This window comes from Bombina bombina, chromosome 6 (genome assembly GCF_027579735.1).
Source record: "Bombina bombina isolate aBomBom1 chromosome 6, aBomBom1.pri, whole genome shotgun sequence".
Lineage (NCBI taxonomy): Eukaryota > Metazoa > Chordata > Amphibia > Anura > Bombinatoridae > Bombina > Bombina bombina.
The window spans coordinates 803,724,326-803,743,891 of record NC_069504.1 but is presented as its reverse complement, the minus strand read 5'-3'; the positions used below and the strand labels follow the sequence as shown (position 1 = coordinate 803,743,891).

Genomic DNA, 19,566 nt, shown 5'->3' with positions numbered 1-19,566 from the left:
ATTTCAACCAGACCAAGAAAATGTTTGAAACTTCCTATAGGTACTTTAAAAGGACAGTCAACACAAGAATTGTTGTTGTTTTAAAAGATAGATAATTCCTTAATTACCCATTCCCCAGTTTTGCATAAACTATATATATATATATATATATATATATATATATATATATATATATATATATATATATATATATATATATATACCACTTCTGAATTTATTTGGTTTGTAGGTTGACCTGGTGCCAGAAGACAAAGTGAAAAAATACATACATTAATAACCCTTTATCCAAACTGTTTGGGACCGGAAAAGGTTTGGATTTTGTAATAGTTTGGATTTTGAAATATTTGCATCTATAAAAACATAAATTTATGCTTACCTGATACATTTATTTCTCTTGTAGTGTATCCAGTCCACGGATCATCCATTACTTGTGGGATACCAATACCAAAGCTAAAGTACACGGATGATGGGAGGGACAAGGCAGGATTAAGCAGAAGGAACCACTGCCCGAAGAACCTTTCTCCCAAAAACAGCCTCCGAAGAAGCAAAAGTATCAAATTTGTAAAATTTTGAAAAAAAGTGTGAAGCGAAGACCAAGTCGCAGCCTTGCAAATCTGTTCAACAGAGGCCTAATTTTTGAAGGCCCATGTGGAAGCCACAGCTCTAGTAGAATGAGCTATAATCCTTTCAGGGAGCTGCTGTCCAGCAGTCTCATAGGCTAGGCGTATTACGCTCCGAAGCCAAAAGGACAGAGAGGTTGCCGAAGCTTTTTGACCTCTCCTCTGTCCAGAGTAAACGACAAACAGGGAAGATGTTTGACGAAAATCCTTAGTAGCTTGTAAGTAAAACTTCAAGGCACGGACTACGTCCAGATTATGTAAAAGACGTTCCTTCTTTGAAGAAGGATTAGGACACAATGATGGAACAACAATCTCTTGATTGATATTCTTGTTAGAAACCACCTTGGGTAAAAACCCAGGTTTGGTACGCAGAACTACCTTATCTGCATGAAAAATCAGATAAGGAGAATCACATTGTAAGGCAGATAGCTCAGAGACTCTCCGAGCCGAGGAAATAGCCATCAAAAACAGAACTTTCCAAGATAAAAGTTTAATATCAATGGAATGAAGGGGTTCAAACGGAACTCCTTGAAGAACTTTAAGAACCAAGTTTAAGCTCCACGGAGGAGCAACAGATTTAAACACAGGCTTAATTCTAACCAAAGCCTGGCAAAATGCCTGAACGTCTGGAACCTCTGCCAGACGCTTGTGCAAAAGAATAGACAGAGCAGAAATCTGTCCCTTTAAGGAACTAGCTGATAATCCTTTGTCCAAGCCCTCTTGGAGAAAAGACAATATTCTAGGAATCCTAACCTTACTACATGAGTAATTCTTGGATTCACACCAATAAGGATATTTACCCCATATCTTGTGGTAGATTTTCCTGGTAACAGGCTTTCGTGCCTGTATTAAGGTATCAATGACTGACTCGGAGAAGCCACGCTTTGATAGAATCAAGCGTTCAATCTCCATGCAGTCAGTCTCAGAGAAATTAGATTTGGATGATTGAAAGGACCTTGTATCAAAAGGTCCTGTCTTAGAGGCAGAGTCCATGGTGGAAAGGATGACATGTCCACTAGGTCTGCATACCAAGTCCTGCGTGGCCACGCAGGTGCTATCAGAATCACCGATGCTCTCTCCTGTTTGATTTTGGCAATCAGTCGAGGGAGCAGAGGAAACGGTGGAAATACATAAGCCAGGTTGAAGAACCAAGGCGCTGCTAGAGCATCTATCAGCGTCGCATCTGGGTCCCTGGACCTGGATCCGTAACAAGGGAGCTTGGCGTTCTGGGGAGACGCCATGAGATCCAACTCTGGTTTGCCCCAACGATGAATCAATTGAGCAAATACCTCCGGATGGAGTTCCCACTTCCCCGGATGGAAAGTCTGACGACTTAGAAAATCCGCCTCCCAGTTCTCCACGCCTGGGATATGGATTGCTGACAGGTGGCAAGAGTGAGTCTCTGCCCAGCGAATTCTTTTTGAGACTTCTAACATCGCTAGGGAACTCCTGGTTCCCCCTTGATGGTTGATGTAAGCCACAGTCGTGATGTTGTCCGACTGAAATCTGATGAACCTCAGTGTTGCTAACCGAGGCCAAGCCAGAAGAGCATTTAATATCGCTCTTAACTCCAGAATATTTATTGGAAGGAGTTTCTCCTCCTGAGTCCACGATCCCTGTGCCTTCAGGGAGTTCCAGACTGCACCCCAACCTAGAAGGCTGGCATCTGTTGTTACAATTGTCCAATCTGGCCTGCGAAAGGTCATACCCTTGGACAGGTGGACCCGAGACAACCACCAGAGAAGAGAATCTCTGGTATCTTGATCCAGATTTAGCAGAGGGGACAAATCTGTGTAATCCCCATTCCACTGACTCAGCATGCATAATTGCAGCGGTCTGAGATGTAGGCGCGCAAATGGCACTATGTCCATTGCCGCTACCATTAAGCCGATTACCTCCATACACTGAGCCACCGAAGGGCGCAGAATGGAGTGAAGAACACGGCAAGCATTTAGAAGTTTTGATAACCTGGACTCCGTCAGGTAAATTTTCATTTCTACAGAATCTATAAGAGTCCCTAAGAAGGAGACTCTTGTGAGTGGGGATAGAGAACTCTTTTCCTCGTTCACTTTCCACCCGTGCGACCTCAGAAATGCCAGAACTATCTCTGTATGAGACTTGGCAACTTGAAAGTTTGACGCCTGTATCAGGATGTTGTCTAGATACGGAGCTACCGCTATGCCTCGCGGTCTTAGAACCGCCAGAAGTGAGCCCAGAACCTATGTAAAGATTCTCGGGGCTGTAGCCAACCCGAAGGGAAGAGCTACAAATTGGTAATGCCTGTCTAGAATGGCAAACCTTAGAAACCGATAATGGTCTTTGTGAATCGGTATGTGAAGGTAGGCATCCTTTAGGTCCACTGTGGTCATGTACTGACCCTCTTGGATCATGGGTAGGATGGTCCGAATAGTTTCCATTTTGAAAGATGGAACTCTGAGGAATTTGTTTAAGATCTTTGGATCCAAAATTGGTCTGAAGGTTCCCTCTTTTTTGGGAACCACAAACAAATTTGAATAAAAACCCTGTCCTTGTTCCGTCCGCGGAACTGGATGGATCACTCCCATAACTAGGAGGTCTTGCACACAGCGTAGGAATGCCTCTTTCTTTATCTGATTTGCAGATAGCCTTGAAAGATGAAATCTCCCTTGTGGAGGGGAAGCTTTGAAGTCCAGAAGATATCCCTGAGATATGATCTTGAACATCTCTTGCCCATGCCTGGGCGAAGAGAGAAAGTCTGCCCCCTACTAGATCCGTCGCCGGATAGGGGGCCGTTCCTTCATGCTGTCTTAGAGGCAGCAGCAGGCTTTCTGGCCTGCTTGCCTTTGTTCCAGGACTGGTTAGGTTTCCAGGCCTGCTTAGATTGAGCAAAAGTTCCCTCTTGCTTTGAAGCGGAGGAAGTTGATGCTGCACCTGCCTTGGAATTTCGAAAGGCACAAAAATGAGACTGTTTGGCCTTTGATTTGGCCCCGTCCTGAGGAAGGGTATGACCCTTACCTCCAGTAATGTCAGCAATAATTTCCTTCAAACCAGGCCCGAATAAGGTCTGCCCCTTGAAAGGAATGTTGAGTAATTTAGACTTCGAAGTCACGTCAGCTGACCAGGATTTAAGCCATAGCGCCCTACGCGCCTGGATAGCGAATCCGGAATTCTTAGCCGTTAGTTTAGTCAAATGAACAATGGCATCAGAACAAATGAGTTAGCTAGCTTAAGTGTTCTAAGCTTGTCAATAATTTCAGTCAATGGAGCTGTATGGATGGCCTCTTCCAGGGCCTCAAACCAGAATGCCGCCACGGCCGTGACAGGCGCTATGCATGCAAGGGGCTGTAAAATAAAACCTTGTTGAATAAACATTTTCTTAAGGTAACCCACCAATTTTTTATCCATTGGATCTGAAAAAGCACAACTGTCCTCAACCGGGATAGTGGTACGCTTTGCTAAAGTAGAAACTGCTCCCTCCACCTTAGGGACCGTCTGCCATAAGTCCCGTGTAGTGGCGTCTATTGGAAACATTTTTCTAAATATAGGAGGTGGGGAAAAAGGCACACCTGGTCTATCCCACTCCTTGCTAATAATTTCTGTAAGTCTTTTAGGTATAGGAAAAACATCAGTACACACCGGCACCGCATAGTATTTATCCAGCCTACACAATTTCTCTGGTAACTGTGTAACTGTGTTACAGTCATTCAGAGCAGCTAATACCTCCCCAAGCAATACACGGAGGTTCTCAAGCTTAAATTTAAAATTAGAAATCTCTGAATCAGGTTTCCCCGAATCAGAGACGTCACCCACAGACTGAAGCTCTCCGTCCTCATGATCTGCATATTGTGACGCAGTATCAGACATGGCCCTTACAGCATCTGCGCGCTCTGTATTTCTCCTAACCCCAGAGCAATCGCGCTTGCCTCTTAATTCAGGCATCCTGGATAATACCTCTGACAGGGTATTATTCATGATTGCAGCCATGTCCTGCAAGGTAATCGCTATGGGCGTCCCTGATGCAATTGGCGCCATATTAGCGTGCATCCCCTGAGCGGGAGGCGAAGGGTCTGACACGTGGGGAGAGTTAGTCGGCATAACTTCCCCCTCGTCAGAATCTTCTGGTGATATTTCTTTTATAGTTAAAGACTGATCTTTACTGTTTAAGGTGAAATCAATACATTTAGTACACATTCTCCTATGGGGCTCCACCATGGCTTTCAAACATAATGAACAAGTAGTTTCCTCTGTGTCAGACATGTTTAAACAGACTAGCAATGAGACTAGCAAGCTTGGAAAACACTTTAAACAAGTTTACAAGCAATATAAAAAACGTTACTGCACCTTTAAGAAACACAAATTTTTGCCAAAATTTGAAATAACAGTGAAAAAAGGCAGTTACACTAACAAAATTTTTACAGTGTATGTAACAAGTTAGCAGAGCATTGCACCCACTTGCAAATGGATGATTAACCCCTTAATACCAAACACAGAATAATAACTGACAAAAACTTTTTTTTTTTTGTTTTTTTTTTAAATAGTCACAACAACTGCCACAGCTCTACTGTGGCTTGTTACCTCCCTGAAAAACGACTTTGAAGCCTTTTGAGCCCTCCAGAGATATCCTGGATCATGCAGGAAGAAGCTGGATGTCTGTGTCTGTAATTTTTGCTGCACAAAAAAACCCCTCCCACTCATATTACAACAGTGGAAAGTCAGGAAACTGTTACTAGGCAGAATTCAAGCCAGCCATGTGGAAAAAAACTAGGCCCCAATAAGTTTTATCACCAAACATATATAAAAACGATTAAACATGCCAGCAAACGTTTTATATTACATTTTTATAAGAGTATGTATCTCTATTAATAAGCCTGATACCAGTAGCTCTCACTGCATTTAAGGCTTTACTTACATTAGTTCAGTATCAGCAGCATTTTCTAGCAAATTCCATCCCTAGAAAAATATTAACTGCACATACCTTATTGCAGGAAAACCTGCACGCCATTCCCTCTCTGAAGTTACCTCACTCCTCAGAATATGTGAGAACAGCCATGGATCTTAGTTACTCCTGCTAAGATCATAGAAAACGCAGGCAGATTCTTCTTCTAAATACTGCCTGAGATAAACAGCACACTCCTGTACCATTTAAAAATAACAAACTTTTGATTGAAGAATAAACTAAGTATAAAACACCACACTCCTCTTACGACCTCCATCTTGGTTGAGGCTTGCAAGAGAATGACTGGATATGACAGTTAGGGGAGGAGCTATATAGCAGTTCTGCTGTGGGTGATCCTCTTGCAACTTCCTGTTGGGAAGGAGAATATCCCACAAGTAATGGATGATCCATGGACTGGATACACTTAACAAGAGAAATGAGACAACTTGGAGAGGGGGATGGAACCAAGTGTAAACCAAGTATATATCTTGTCATTTAGTCAATATTTACAGTCATAATACAGCTTATACATGTAACCTAGAGGTAGTTTTATATAAATTTGTAATGCGTTTGTATACCTAGTACCCTCAGAAAACTAACATTTATGGTTTTAAATAAATATAGACTTTTTGCCATTTAGAACACTAAAAACAAACCTAAGACATAGGCAGAGATTGTGACTTTACAGGTCAGGAAAAAAATTTAAATTTTTGATCGGTTTATTTTTAAAAAAATTATTATTTAAAAAATTTGGATTTCAGAATTTTGGATTTGGGAATTTCTACCTGTCTTAATTACAGATTTAGATGCTTTTAACTATTGTGTTAGAGATTTTGTAATGTATTTACCATATTGGGTGCTCTATACAGGAAGTCTACAAATGGTCAGTAAATTTAGAAAGGCAACATAGCCAGGTGCAAAAACAAGCCTATAAAAAGGCTAAAACAAATGTACTGCCAACCAGCTAAAATCTGCACTTTAGTGTGTGGCTAAATAATTACACACACAAAAAATATATATTTTTTTTAAATAAATATATACATATACACACACACACACACACACACAGAGAAGCACACTATCGCCATAGAACAGGCCAACAATAGTATTGAGCCGGTTGTTCGTTCCTGTGAGTGTGCCCGTGCGTGTATGTATGTATGTATATATATATATTTATATTATCTTGGTCTCATTGGACATGGTTCAAGTAATCCATGTGCTTAGTCTGCTTGTCTTCAGCAAACTGTTTGCGGTCTTTCTTGTGCATCATCTTTAGAAGAGGCTTCCTTCTGGGACGACAGCCATGCAGACCAATTTGATGCAGTGTGCGGCGTATGGTATGAGCACCGACACGCTGAACCTCCACCCCTTTAACCTCTGCAGCAATGCTGGCAACACTCATACGTCTATTTCCCCAAAGACGACCACTGGATATGACGCTGACCACGTGCACTCAACTTCTTTGATCGACCATGGCGAGGGCTGTTCTAAGTGGAACCTGTCCTGTGAAACCGCTGTATGGTCTTGCCCAATGTGATGCAGCTCAATTTCAGGGTCTTGGCAATCATCTTCTAGCCTAGGCCATCTTTATGTAGAGCAACAATTCTTTTTTTCAGATCCTCAGAGTTCTTTGCTATGAGGTGTCATGTTGGACTTCCAGTGTCCAGTATGAGAGCGATAACACCAAATTTAACACACCTGCTCCCCATTCACACATGAGACCTTGTAACACTAGCGAGTCACATGACACCGGGGAGGGAAAATGGCTAATTGGGTTTAATTTGGACATTTCCACTTAGGGGTGTATTCACTTTTGTTGCCAACGGTTTAGACATTAATGGCTGTGTGTTGAGTTATTTTGAGGGGACAGCAAATGGACACTGTTATATAGGCTGTACACTCACTACTTTACACATTGTAGCAAAGTGTAATTTCTTCAGTGTTGTCACATGAAAAAAATAAAATATCTACAAAAATGTGAGGGGTGTACTTACTTTTGAGAGATATTGTACATAGACACACACATTATTTCTCAGTCTCTTTATTGGAATACAACCATAACATACAGGATATGCAGTATTAAAAAACAAAAACAAAATAAATCAGAAAAAAATGCTTCTAGAGGCTTAAGTGGCAAGTATTTAGTGTGACCTCCCCTTACACTTGAGGCCAAGTGGTCTTTTGATTGACCCGAAGAAGTCCAGCAAGGACCTGGCTCAGTATCTGGCAGCTTCATCTGGATGCCAAGTTGACCCTTCTAGTCTGAAGAAGCTTGATCAGGAATGGTCTTTGTAGAAGGGTAGCAGCCAAGAAACCACTTTTTCAGAAGGGGAAAATGATTAAAAGGCTAAGATAAGCTAAAGCTCACAAATATTGGAATGAAGATCAGTGGAAAAAGAATGTTGAGTGACAAATCCAAGTTTAAAATTTGTGGGTCCAATCGTCGACAATATGAGAGAAGAAGAGTTGGAGAGATGGAAGAATGAGTGTTTGCGGCCTTCAATGAAACATGGTGGAGGGTCTGTCCTGGTTTGGGGCTGCATTTCTGCCAGTGGTGTTGGAGATATTGTCCGAATTGATGGGATCATGAATGCTGAAAAGTACAGACAGGTTTTAATTCATCATGCTATTCCTTCTGGAAAAGCGCCTGATTGGGAATGGTTTTATCTTTCAGCACGATAACGATCCCAAGCACACTGCGAATACAGTGAAATCATATTTGGAGAGAAAAACAGCTGACAGTTATGGACTGGCCTCCACTAAATTTTCGAGGCAGTATGGGATCACCTGGACAGAGAAAGAAATAAAAGACAACCTAAATCCAAAGAACTACTCTGGGAAGTGCTGAAAGAAGCCTGGTATAATATATCAGAAGGTTACTTCAGAAAACTTCAGGACAGTCTCCCCAAAAGAGTTCAAGATGTGCTGAATGCCAAGGGAGGTCACACTAAATACAGACTTTTGCCTGAAGAAGCCATTTTGTTCTGAAATTTTTTTTTTATATTTTGTGTACATATTTCCTGTTTGTATCTTAACCCTTTCCAGTACTATGTCGGAATATATCCGACAAAGGCTTTTACCGCTTGCAGTTTAATGTTGGATATATTCTGACATAGGACAGGAAAGGTGACGAAGTTCCCAGTGACATTACCAGTGATCTGTGCACAGCTAGGCTACATGTGGCAGAGAGAGTGTGTGAGAGAGAGAGAGAGAGAGTGTGAGAGAGAGAGAGAGAGAGAGAGAGAGTGTGAGTGAGAGAGAGAGTGTGAGTGAGAGAGAGTGTGTGAGTGTGAGAGAGAGTGTGAGTGAGAGAGAGAGTGTGAGTGAGAGAGAGAGTGTGAGTGAGAGAGAGAGTGTGAGTGAGAGAGAGAGTGTGAGTGAGAGAGAGAGTGTGAGTGAGAGAGAGAGTGTGAGTGAGAGAGAGAGTGTGAGTGAGAGAGAGAGTGTGAGTGAGAGAGAGAGTGTGAGTGAGAGAGAGAGTGTGAGTGAGAGAGAGAGTGTGAGTGAGAGAGAGAGTGTGAGTGAGAGAGAGAGTGTGAGTGAGAGAGAGAGTGTGAGTGAGAGAGAGAGTGTGAGTGAGAGAGAGAGTGTGAGTGAGAGAGAGAGTGTGAGTGAGAGAGAGAGTGTGAGTGAGAGAGAGAGTGTGAGTGAGAGAGAGAGTGTGAGTGAGAGAGAGTGTGAGTGAGTAAGAGTGTGAGTGAGTAAGAGTGTGAGTGAGTAAGAGTGAAAGTGTGAGAGAGAGAGCGATCACTTTCCCATAATAAAATAACTGCACACTTCTCATCTGTATCCCGAAAGCTGATGGTAAAATAAATAAGACCTGCTGGTGCACTTATTACAAATTAATAGGACCGGAAAGGGTTAAAAAAGATACAAAAAAAAAAAAAATGAACATATGGATGGTCATTAAAACTTTGCTAAAACACCACATCTAATGGTGGCCTAAGCATTTGCGCAGTACTGTATTTATATTAATATCTCTCTCGTATTGAAAACCGACAAAACATTACCACTTTTTCAGACAATATCACCACGGATCGGATATAAAAGAGGGCTAGATCACTATGTGACTTTTTAATCAAAACTGAACCGATGCACTGTTACAAACAATCAACATGGCTAGACACGAAGAAACCCAGCGTCTTTAGATGCCTGGGTTGTATTACATGCGGAGGTCTTATTACTGGCTCTTCCTTTACTCACCCCCACAGACGTAAAACTTACAAGCACAGATTTCGTCTAACCTGTACAACTACATACATTGTGTATTTACTACACTGTACCTGTGGATTATATTATGTGGGTAAGACCTCAGACGATCTGCGGACACGGATGGCGAACCATCGTTCTGCTATCCGCACTGCTTTGAAGAGGGGTACCTCGGAACAGCCGATGGCCAGGCATTTTCAAGAACATCAACACAAGGTCACTGAATTCAAATATACTATTACTGACCACATACCCCCAATGAATGGGGGGGGGGGGTGACCGGAACAAAGCACTGTTACAAAGAGAGGCAAAATGGACATTCCATCTGGACGCGATCATATCGAAGGGATTAAATACCCACCTCGATTGGAAGTTTTTTTTGTAGACATTCATACCTACCTTTAACAATCTATTTTGAGGTCCACGATCCTAGATTAATAATTAGGCATATTGCCTTTACCCAATAAGGGTTGCCTGGTATATTGCACTCTGCCGTATAGCCTGTCCCTATAATCTTATCCTCCAAGAGTCTATATATTATATTGTTGAACTGCCACTCCATTCTGGATATACTTACACATCGTTTTTGTTGGTTTTGTTTTGGCGGCTATTCGGGACTCTGCGTGTCGACTTCCAGATATGTATATATTTATACTTTTGAGCAGATTGTTACCAAGGTAACTGCTCATTACTATCTTTTGGAAGCACACGGTGCAGACTCCTATTTATAATATCCTGTCTTGTCGTAGCTTCCAGGCCTATTATACACCAGTATAGGATGTGTACACTTACTGATAGAACTTACTTTTTTCATAGATTCTCACATATTATTATTGCTAGCCATATTGCTGTCGGTTGCTTGGCAACATTGACAGACCAGCTAATCCTACTGACCCGATTCTTCCGCATCCGGCAGTGGGTCTCTCTACGTTGGTTGCTATGGATACCACGTAGCGTCCAGGTTTGGACTCTAGGAGTTTTTCGGCCTGACAGGTTGTACTAAACAACGCAATATGTTTTGAATATGGCCTCTAGTATTTTTACATGCTGTTTAAGTTTTTTCAAGTTTTCTTATGTTCTTTGGTAAAGTATATTTTTTACACTTACACGTTGCCTCAGGTGATTTCTTACCCATGTTTGGGGCGTGTCTACTGAGGAGACCGTGATGTTTGATTATCGTGCTGGTATAACACAGGTGGTGGGTAAGTGCAATGTTTCACTGCAAGTCTGAGGACGTTTTGCATTTACCCGAAAACATTCACAATAAGAGAGACCTTTGGAGTGCTCTTCTGTTTGTTGGTGTATATATATATATATATCCCTCGTTTTACAACAGTTCAATTTACACCGTTTCAGAATAACAACCTTTATTTCCAGTCATGTGACTGCTATTGAAAAGCATTGAGAAGCACTGCATTTATTAAAATAGCCAGTAGGTAGAGCTGTCCGCTTGTGTTGCAGCAAAGCCAAGCAAGCTGAAATTAATCAGTTTAACCAGACCTGAGCTATCGAGCAGATTTCAAAGGAACAAAATCCTCCTGTCTATAAATCAGTCCAGATTGAATGCATAGAAAGAACTGTTTGTAGAAAAATGCAAGTGACGTCTGTGTTGTATTAGGTGTAACTTATGACAATTTTGAGAGGGGCCTGGAACCTATCTCCCTCACTTCCCATTGACTTACATTATAAACTGGGTTTAAATTTACAACGGTATATATATATATATATATATATATACACACATATATACACACACACACACACACACACACACATATATAAATGTTATACATACACACACACAATCCTAGTCAAGTAATAATAAAATGTATTCTTTTAATACAAAAAAAAAATTAAAAACTTAAAGTTCAACAAAAGTTGCATTTAAATACTTCCACTGCTTCCCTCAAGGTTTCCAAAATTCATAATTCTAAAGAATTAAATATCTGAATTGTGGTCCTTACTTTACATGTGCAAACAACCTCAACAGTGGGAATTATTGCAACCACATGGGGACAGTCACTCCGTATGTATTTTTACAACTTCATAACTATTTGACCTTTAGGTTCTGTTTATGTTGATGGGAGCGTGGGACAAAACACAATTTTAGACAAAAGAAAGACGTTTAATGTCCTTTAAAATAGCTTTCAATGAAGAGTTAAAAAGGTACATTTTCTTTACCTGCAAAAATGAAGTAGGTGAGAATAAAAAAAAAATCAAAACTTCAATAGGTTTATGTGGATTTGTATTCATTTTCCAGGGTTTCTCTCCCTATTCATGTGCCTCTTGCTATGATTTATAGGGACATGGAACCCAAAGGTTTCTTTCATGATTCAGACAGAGCATTGGGTTTCAAACCTGTCCTCAGATCTCCCTAACAGGCCATATTTTAAGGATATCTGAACTGGAGCACAGGTGAAATAATCAGCTAATTAGTAAACGTGGTTATTTTACCTGCTCTCACCCAAGGCAATCCTGATAATCTGGTCTGTTGGGGAGGTCCGAGGACAAGTTTGAAAACCAGTGCTACAAAGCATAAGATTTTAAAGGAACACAAAACCCATATTTTTTCTTTCATGATTTAAAAAGGAGCATGCCATTTTAAACAACTTTCTAATTTACTTCTATTAGCTAATTTGCTTCATTCTCTTGATATACATTGCTGAAAAGCATATCTAGATAGGCTCAGTAGCTGCTGATTGGTTGCTGCACATAGATGCCTCGTGTGATTGGCTCATCCATATGCATTGCTATTTCTTCAACAAAGCATATCTAAAGAATTAAGCAAATTAGAAAATAGAAGTAAATTGGAATATTATTTAAAATTGTATTCTCTACTTGAATCATGAAAGAATTTTTTGGGGTTTAGTGTCCCTTTAAACAACATTCCAATTTACTTCTATTATCACATTTGCTTCATTCTCTTGGTATTGTTTGTTGAAGGAGAAAACAAACTACTGGGAGCTAGCTAAACATATCTGGTGAGCCAATAACAAAAAGGAATATATGTGCAGCCACCAATCTGCAGCTAGTTCCCAGTTGTGCATTGCTACTCTTGAGCTTACTTAGGTATGTTTAGCCAAAAAAGATATCAAGAAAACAAAAGTAAATTAGAAAGATTTTTAAAATGACATGTTCTATATAAATCAGGAAAGGAAAAAAAAATTGACTTGGCTGTCCCTTTAACTGCTCAGAAGATTGGGGTACCACATGGGAATCCAATAAAACTTCCCTAGAGAAAAATCAAAACAAAAAAAACTTTATTTTCAGCATTTGATCTACAAAAACTTCTACCTGGTGTAATAAGTACAAAAAAATAAAGCTTTTAAAATATCCCTATAGTTTACCAACCAAAAAAAAAAAGGGACAAAAAATTACTTAATGTTTTTTGTTTTTTAAATAAATAAAATCAAACACCTAATTTCTTGCTTGTTTGCTGGAATATATATAATCAGTCCGGTAATAATCGTAATTGCCAGAAATTCCTCACTCAGGTGAAATGGGTTAGAACAGAGATGGGCACGATAACCTTGTATCTTGAGATGAACAGAGAAGAGACATTTACAACTCACCAGGTGGGCAGGGGATGGGGATCTGGCATCCTTCAAACCAGCTGTACTGGGGGCATCTAGAAGCGGCCATTTCATCTGTAAATACTGAATGAGAAGAAAGAAAAAATAGAAGGGGGATGGATGAATAGATATATTGCATGTAGCTAAAAAGATTCTAATTCACAGTCTAAGGAAATGGAAAGATTCATTTTAATTTTTATATATATATATATATATATATATATATATATATATATATATATATATATATATATATATATATATATACACACATATATATATATACATATATATATATACACACACACACATATATATATACATACATACATACATATATACACACACACATACATATATATATACACACACACACAGTATAAATAAATATATATATCTTGTGGACCTTTGGGTAAAGAGGCAATAGAGGATAAAATTACTGCTTTGTATTATTGGTCATATTGGTTATTTTGTTTGTTTATGCATATGGTACAATTTTCAAAACATACATATACACACAGAAATCCAGAGCATATTAAAAATAATAATAAATACTTTTATGAAAGATTTTAAAGCAGACATGTACAAAAAAAAAACCTTTCCATTAAAATGTTAAAGCTGTAAGAGAAAAAAAAAGTGGTTAAACAAGATTTTGTGGTATAAAAAAAAAAAGTCTATAGGGACATAGGATATTTAATAAGCTACATCACATCAATAGAATTAACATTCCAACCCTAACAGGCATGGCCTGGACTTAAAAGCTCACAATACAAAAACTATCAAATGATCATGAAGGCAATTTAAACTTGAGGCCTATTCACAAATGTATAATAAATACTAAAGTTATAGGGAGGGAGCACACCAAAAACTTTATTAAAAAAAAAAAAAGGACAATCACAGTAATGTGCTTTGGCAATCTGCATTTCCCCCCCAAAATGGTGTTTATATGCCTTTATAAGAAATGCTGCACCCCCACCCCACATGCTTAGTGCAGGATTATGACTCAGTGGGTGAGGGGCAGCAGGAAACAATCTGCATGGACAGATCTAAATCCTAGTGGTTCCAGGGAATGTTTACTTGGGAGACGGAAGGGTGCAGGCAGTAAAACTAACACTCCGGAGAGCCTGACAAGTCCCAGCTGCCGGAAACCATTTCACAGTGAGAAACCGGACAGGAGACCTTGTACCAGTTATATGGCAGAGGAATGTTCCAGCACAGCTACACATCATCTGAGCATTAATGTCTCCATTAGGAATTAAATTTACTTTGGTTTACCTAACCTCTTGATCGACAGATTGGCCAACCTGTCTTTTCTCTTGAGGTTTTGTTTGGTTAGCATGTAATTTGTTTACAGAGATAATGGGAAAGTTAGATGGGTAATATATTTTTTTAAAGACAGGCCCATTTAAAAAATGTAGAGGGGGGGGGGGGGGTTGGAAATCAAGTATTTGTTTCACCCAGAGGAATTGTTTTTTCCAGTGGAAACCAACCATTATATGCTAGTTTAAAATACAGTGTAAACACTATTTAAAAAGAAAAAAAAAGAAATATAGGAATGGATGAAGACAGAATAAAAGGTTTACAAAGATAAATTTTAAAAAAATGCGGGGGTAGAAACTCAAACTCAGATCTCCACTAATGAAGTCCTGTCCCAGTGATGAAGCTCATACAGACATCTATGGATGGGCAGAGGATAGAGATTGCTATTTTGGATATGGACTGCAATTTTGATGCAACCTCTTCGCAAGGGATGAGAAGTCCCAATGAGGAGCCCAACATTGCAGATATTGAGCACAACACAGCTAGAGAGCCAATCAGAACCAGCATATTCATGTAACCACCTAATTTGTAAAATTATAAATGAAACTGTGCACAAGCAGTTACCTAAATACTATAAAATAGATCTCAAACATTTTCCCTTGCTTCTTACTAAAAACAAACAAACACATACAACAAAATACTGAGATAAAAAGCAAAAAGATGAGAATTACTAAACAAACAAAGCCAAAGAGGGTCTCAATAAATGTGTATTTCCAGTAGAAAAACCCCCCAGAATGCAGACATACATTTCAGATTACAAAAAAAAAAAAAAAACATACTGTGAAGTTGAACTAATGCTAGAAAAGGGAGGAGAGTCAAAAAAGGTGAGATCTTGTCAGGACATCCAGGGACAAACTCAAATTTGTATTCATTTGGCTTGCTTTTGCTGCAATATACCTACAAGCAAAACTAGTGTAACCTGCAATATTTGCAGCACTTTGAAAACCTAAGCTATAGATTTTACTTTCTGACTTCTCTAGGGAGTCCTGGACAAAACAAAATCTGAATCAAGAGGCGTTTAAAATATGCCTAAAACCAACATTTTAGTGAGGCCTACACTGGTTTGAAATGAAGTACTAATTTAAAGATAAGCAGGAAGTACTGGGGAAAATATAAATACTACTACTAATAAAAAAGGGATTAAAGGGAGGTGTAACATGCATGTGTACAGCAGAGGGCGCTGTGTGCAAAGGGCAATGCCAGGCTTATACTGCAGCAAATAAGTGGTGTGATTAGTGCCAGGGTCGAGAGGCTGAAGTATAGTGTCTGGAATCCAACAGGAAATGTCCTTGTTCCTGCTGACAGTTTCCAGACCTCAACCAGAATAATACTATTGTGTCTTGCACCCCCCCCCCCTTCACTTTACACTTCCCCTTACCGCAGCATTACTATTAAAAGCCCACTATACCCAACAGATAAGGCTATCTGAGCATTTAACCCCAGGGAGCTGTAAAGATGACAGTTTAACTAATATTTTGATATGTACAGCACATGTGGAAGTGACCAACAGGCCCACGTACATAAAAACATGCTGTGTGAAAAAAGGGACAAGATTTGAACAGCTGTTCTTTGGTACGTTTACTTGAACTTTTCCACCTCATGCTGCTCTTTAAATGTAGTGTTAAAACAGTAGATATATTTAAGAAGCAATCCCTGTATAATAGATTATAGATTTAATGGTGAGTGTTCCGATTTGCCTTACACAATGTTTTCATGCCAATGTAAAGAAACATTAAAAAGCGACATGAAAGCCCAATTTTTTTTTTTTATTATTTTTTTTTAAAGGGACACAAGTCAAAATTAAGCTTTTATGATTTAGATAGAACATGCAATTTTGAATAACTTTCCAATTTACTTCCATTACCTAAATGTGCACAGGATTTTTATATTTACACTTTTTGAGTCACCAGCTCCTACTGCCAGCTCCTACTGAGCATGTGCAAGAATTCACAGAATATACGTATATGCATTTGTGATTGGCTGATGGCTGTCTAACTTAACTCTGAAATTTGTCAGGAAAAAACAAACAAACTACTATTTATTTGAAGTTCATGCCAAGTGCTATTGCATTGTCTTTTTATCATTTGTTGATTATGCAAATCTACTGTATTTACTAGTCCTTTAATGATTCAGATAGAGCATACAATTTTAAACAATTTTCCAACTTACTTCATTTATCTTATTTGCTTTGTTCTCTTGGCATCCTTTGTTAAAAAGGCATACCTAGCGTACATAGGTAGGCTCAGGAGCTGGCTGCTAAATGCTGATTGGGGTCTGCTCATATGCCTCATTTCATTGGCTTATTGATGTGTTCAGCTAGATCAGAGTAGCGCATTGCTCCTTATTTAACAAAGGATACAAAAAGAACAAAGCAAAATCGACAATTAAAATTAATTGTAAAGTAGTTTAAAAATGTATGTTCTATCTGAATCCTAAAAGAAAGATGTTGAGTTTCATAAAACATCTTAGTTTTGTGTAAAAATTGTGCCATGCTCCTTTATAGAGACCAAAAAGCAAACTTCTGTAAACTGCAAATCAATAACTGGTTTAGGCAATTTACAGGATTTTGAAAACCAGGTTACAGATTTTGCGTTTTGGCTCTCAACGGAACATGAGACAAAGCACAATATTTACACAAAAGCAATAGGCATTTAAACGTTTCCTTAATGTAGGAAGTTAAATAATCAGCAATAAGGCTCAGTATTGCAAAATGTTTTGCAAATAAAACATTTTCATTATTTTGCTGAAGATATAGATATATACACATATATATATATACATATATATATATATATATATATATATATATATATATATATATATATATATATACACACACACACACATACATACATACACATATAAAACACACACACATCCCTAGAGATATTAACCCTGCAATCAAGCAATCACTGTGTAGAACATAGAGATAGAGCTCTGAATTCTGTAGGATACACTCTAGCCTTTCTGGGGGCAGTGGAAAAAACTATTTCCAGTTACATTACAGTAAAACCAGTAATAATAAAGTACATTGCAGAATACAGTTTATGGGGATTTCAATTTCTAGCTTATTGGATGGTCTGGATAGATACATAGATAGTTAGTAAGGCTGTGCGATTAAAGGACCAGTCAACACAGTAGATTTGCATAATCAACAAATGCAAGATAAAAAGATAATGCAATAGCACTTAGTCTGAACTTCAAATGAGTAGTAAATTTTTTATCTGACAATTTTAAAAGTTATGTCTTTTTCTACTCCCTCTGTACCATGTGACAACCATCAGCCAATCACAAATGCATGCACGTACCATGTGACAGCCATCAGTCATTCACAAATGCATACACACTTATTCTTGCACATGCTCAGTAGGAGCTGGTGACTCAAAAAGATTAAATATAAAAAGATTGTGCACATTTTGTTAATAGAAGTAAATTGGAAAGTTGTTTAAAATAGCATGCTCTATCTGAATAATGAAAGTTTAATTTTGATTGAATGCCCCTTTAATTGTACGAGTTTTTAAAAAAAAAAAATAAAAAAAAATCCTGCATTGTTAAACATTGCAGCTAGGGCTGTGTGATTAATTGCGATTTATCGCAATTTTTTGTCTTGCTGCCACAATAAAAATTGACAAAACCTTAACTAATTATTGTAATTTAAAAATGTACTGCACTTCTCAGTGACTGCTAGTTTTGTTGTTTGTATTTTACAGTTTAATGCATTTTATATTGAGAAATGTATGTTTAACAAATTTTTTTTTAAAGATTGCGTTTAAAATAGATAGAGATAGATACGGAGATAGATTTTTAGTTTATTTTAACATAAAGGTTTGTTTAAATGGTTTATTTTGAAGTTAAAAGTAAGTACGGGATATTAACTGCTCACTGGCTGATGAGCAGAATTTACACTCCTTTATTGGTGGATAGTGACTCACCTTCCAAACATTTAGTTTATAAAACAATAAAAGAAAATACATAATGCCCCAAAGATTACAAATTTTAAGCAGGCAGCTAAAGATATTACAAACCTGCTATACAATACACAAATGTAAAACAATAAAAAGCTTTGAATTTAAATCTACACTTCAGTAAAAATGATTGCACTAACTTTTCTATGTGTTTTTATAGAGTTTATATTCTATTGTTCACAGAGTTGTAAACTTTTTTATTTTTATTTTGCAACAGCCCTTGCAAGTGTCTATTTAAATATTCATTTGTAGCTTGTTAACATGAAAATAAAAAATAAATAAATTATAAAATAAAATTAAGCAACATGCAAAAACAGCAACACAGTTACATGCACAGTTACACGCAGACAGATTTCTTAATGCAAGATTGTTTTCTTTGCTGTAGCCAGCAGGAATGCTGCTCCCAGCCCCCCGCTCTCCCTCCTTTCTGCCAGCTTTTTCTCCCTCCTCCCTACCCACCAGTGGCACAGTCTCCCAGTCACTCCTGCCCCTAGGATGTTTACTTTGGCTAGGTCCAGACCTATAGCTCTGGAAAAAAAAAATGAGGGGGGGGACTGTTACACACCAATGTTGTATATTACAAAACGTGTACCCCACTAAAGCATGGACCCAAACATTCCTTAATTTAATGTGAGAGTCCCTCTTGGCAATCCCTCCATTTCTTATAGGGTCATTAATAGCCATCTTTTGGGAAGGTTGCCAGCTTAAATGGAGAATTCAACTCAGAAAGTACTGGTGACAATCTCCTTTCCCCAGTCATAAATTATTTTCCGTCTTTACCATGCAAAACAGAGTGCATCGGATTGCGCAGTGTACACAGATTACTAAATGCAGAACGTATGCTGAAGGGGATTCCATCTATGTATCTTATTGGCTGCTCTTACCAATTTAAAATTTCCCTTTTTGTTCACTTTATAAAAAATGTGGAGAGAAACGCACTAAAAGGGCAGATTATCGCTGCCTAC

The 19,566-nt window shown here is 38.5% G+C and overlaps 1 protein-coding gene across 2 annotated transcripts in view; it reads right to left on the bottom strand.

Moving 5' to 3' along the window:
* TCF7L1 (transcription factor 7 like 1) overlaps nucleotides 1–19,566 on the bottom strand; it is an 88,313-nt gene that overhangs the window by 15,810 nt on the left and 52,937 nt on the right. For both annotated transcript variants that reach the window (XM_053718134.1, XM_053718135.1), the window contains exon 4: nucleotides 13,317–13,400. In XM_053718134.1, the coding sequence (XP_053574109.1) occupies nucleotides 13,317–13,400 (84 nt within the window). The remainder of the gene's footprint in view (nucleotides 1–13,316; nucleotides 13,401–19,566) is intronic.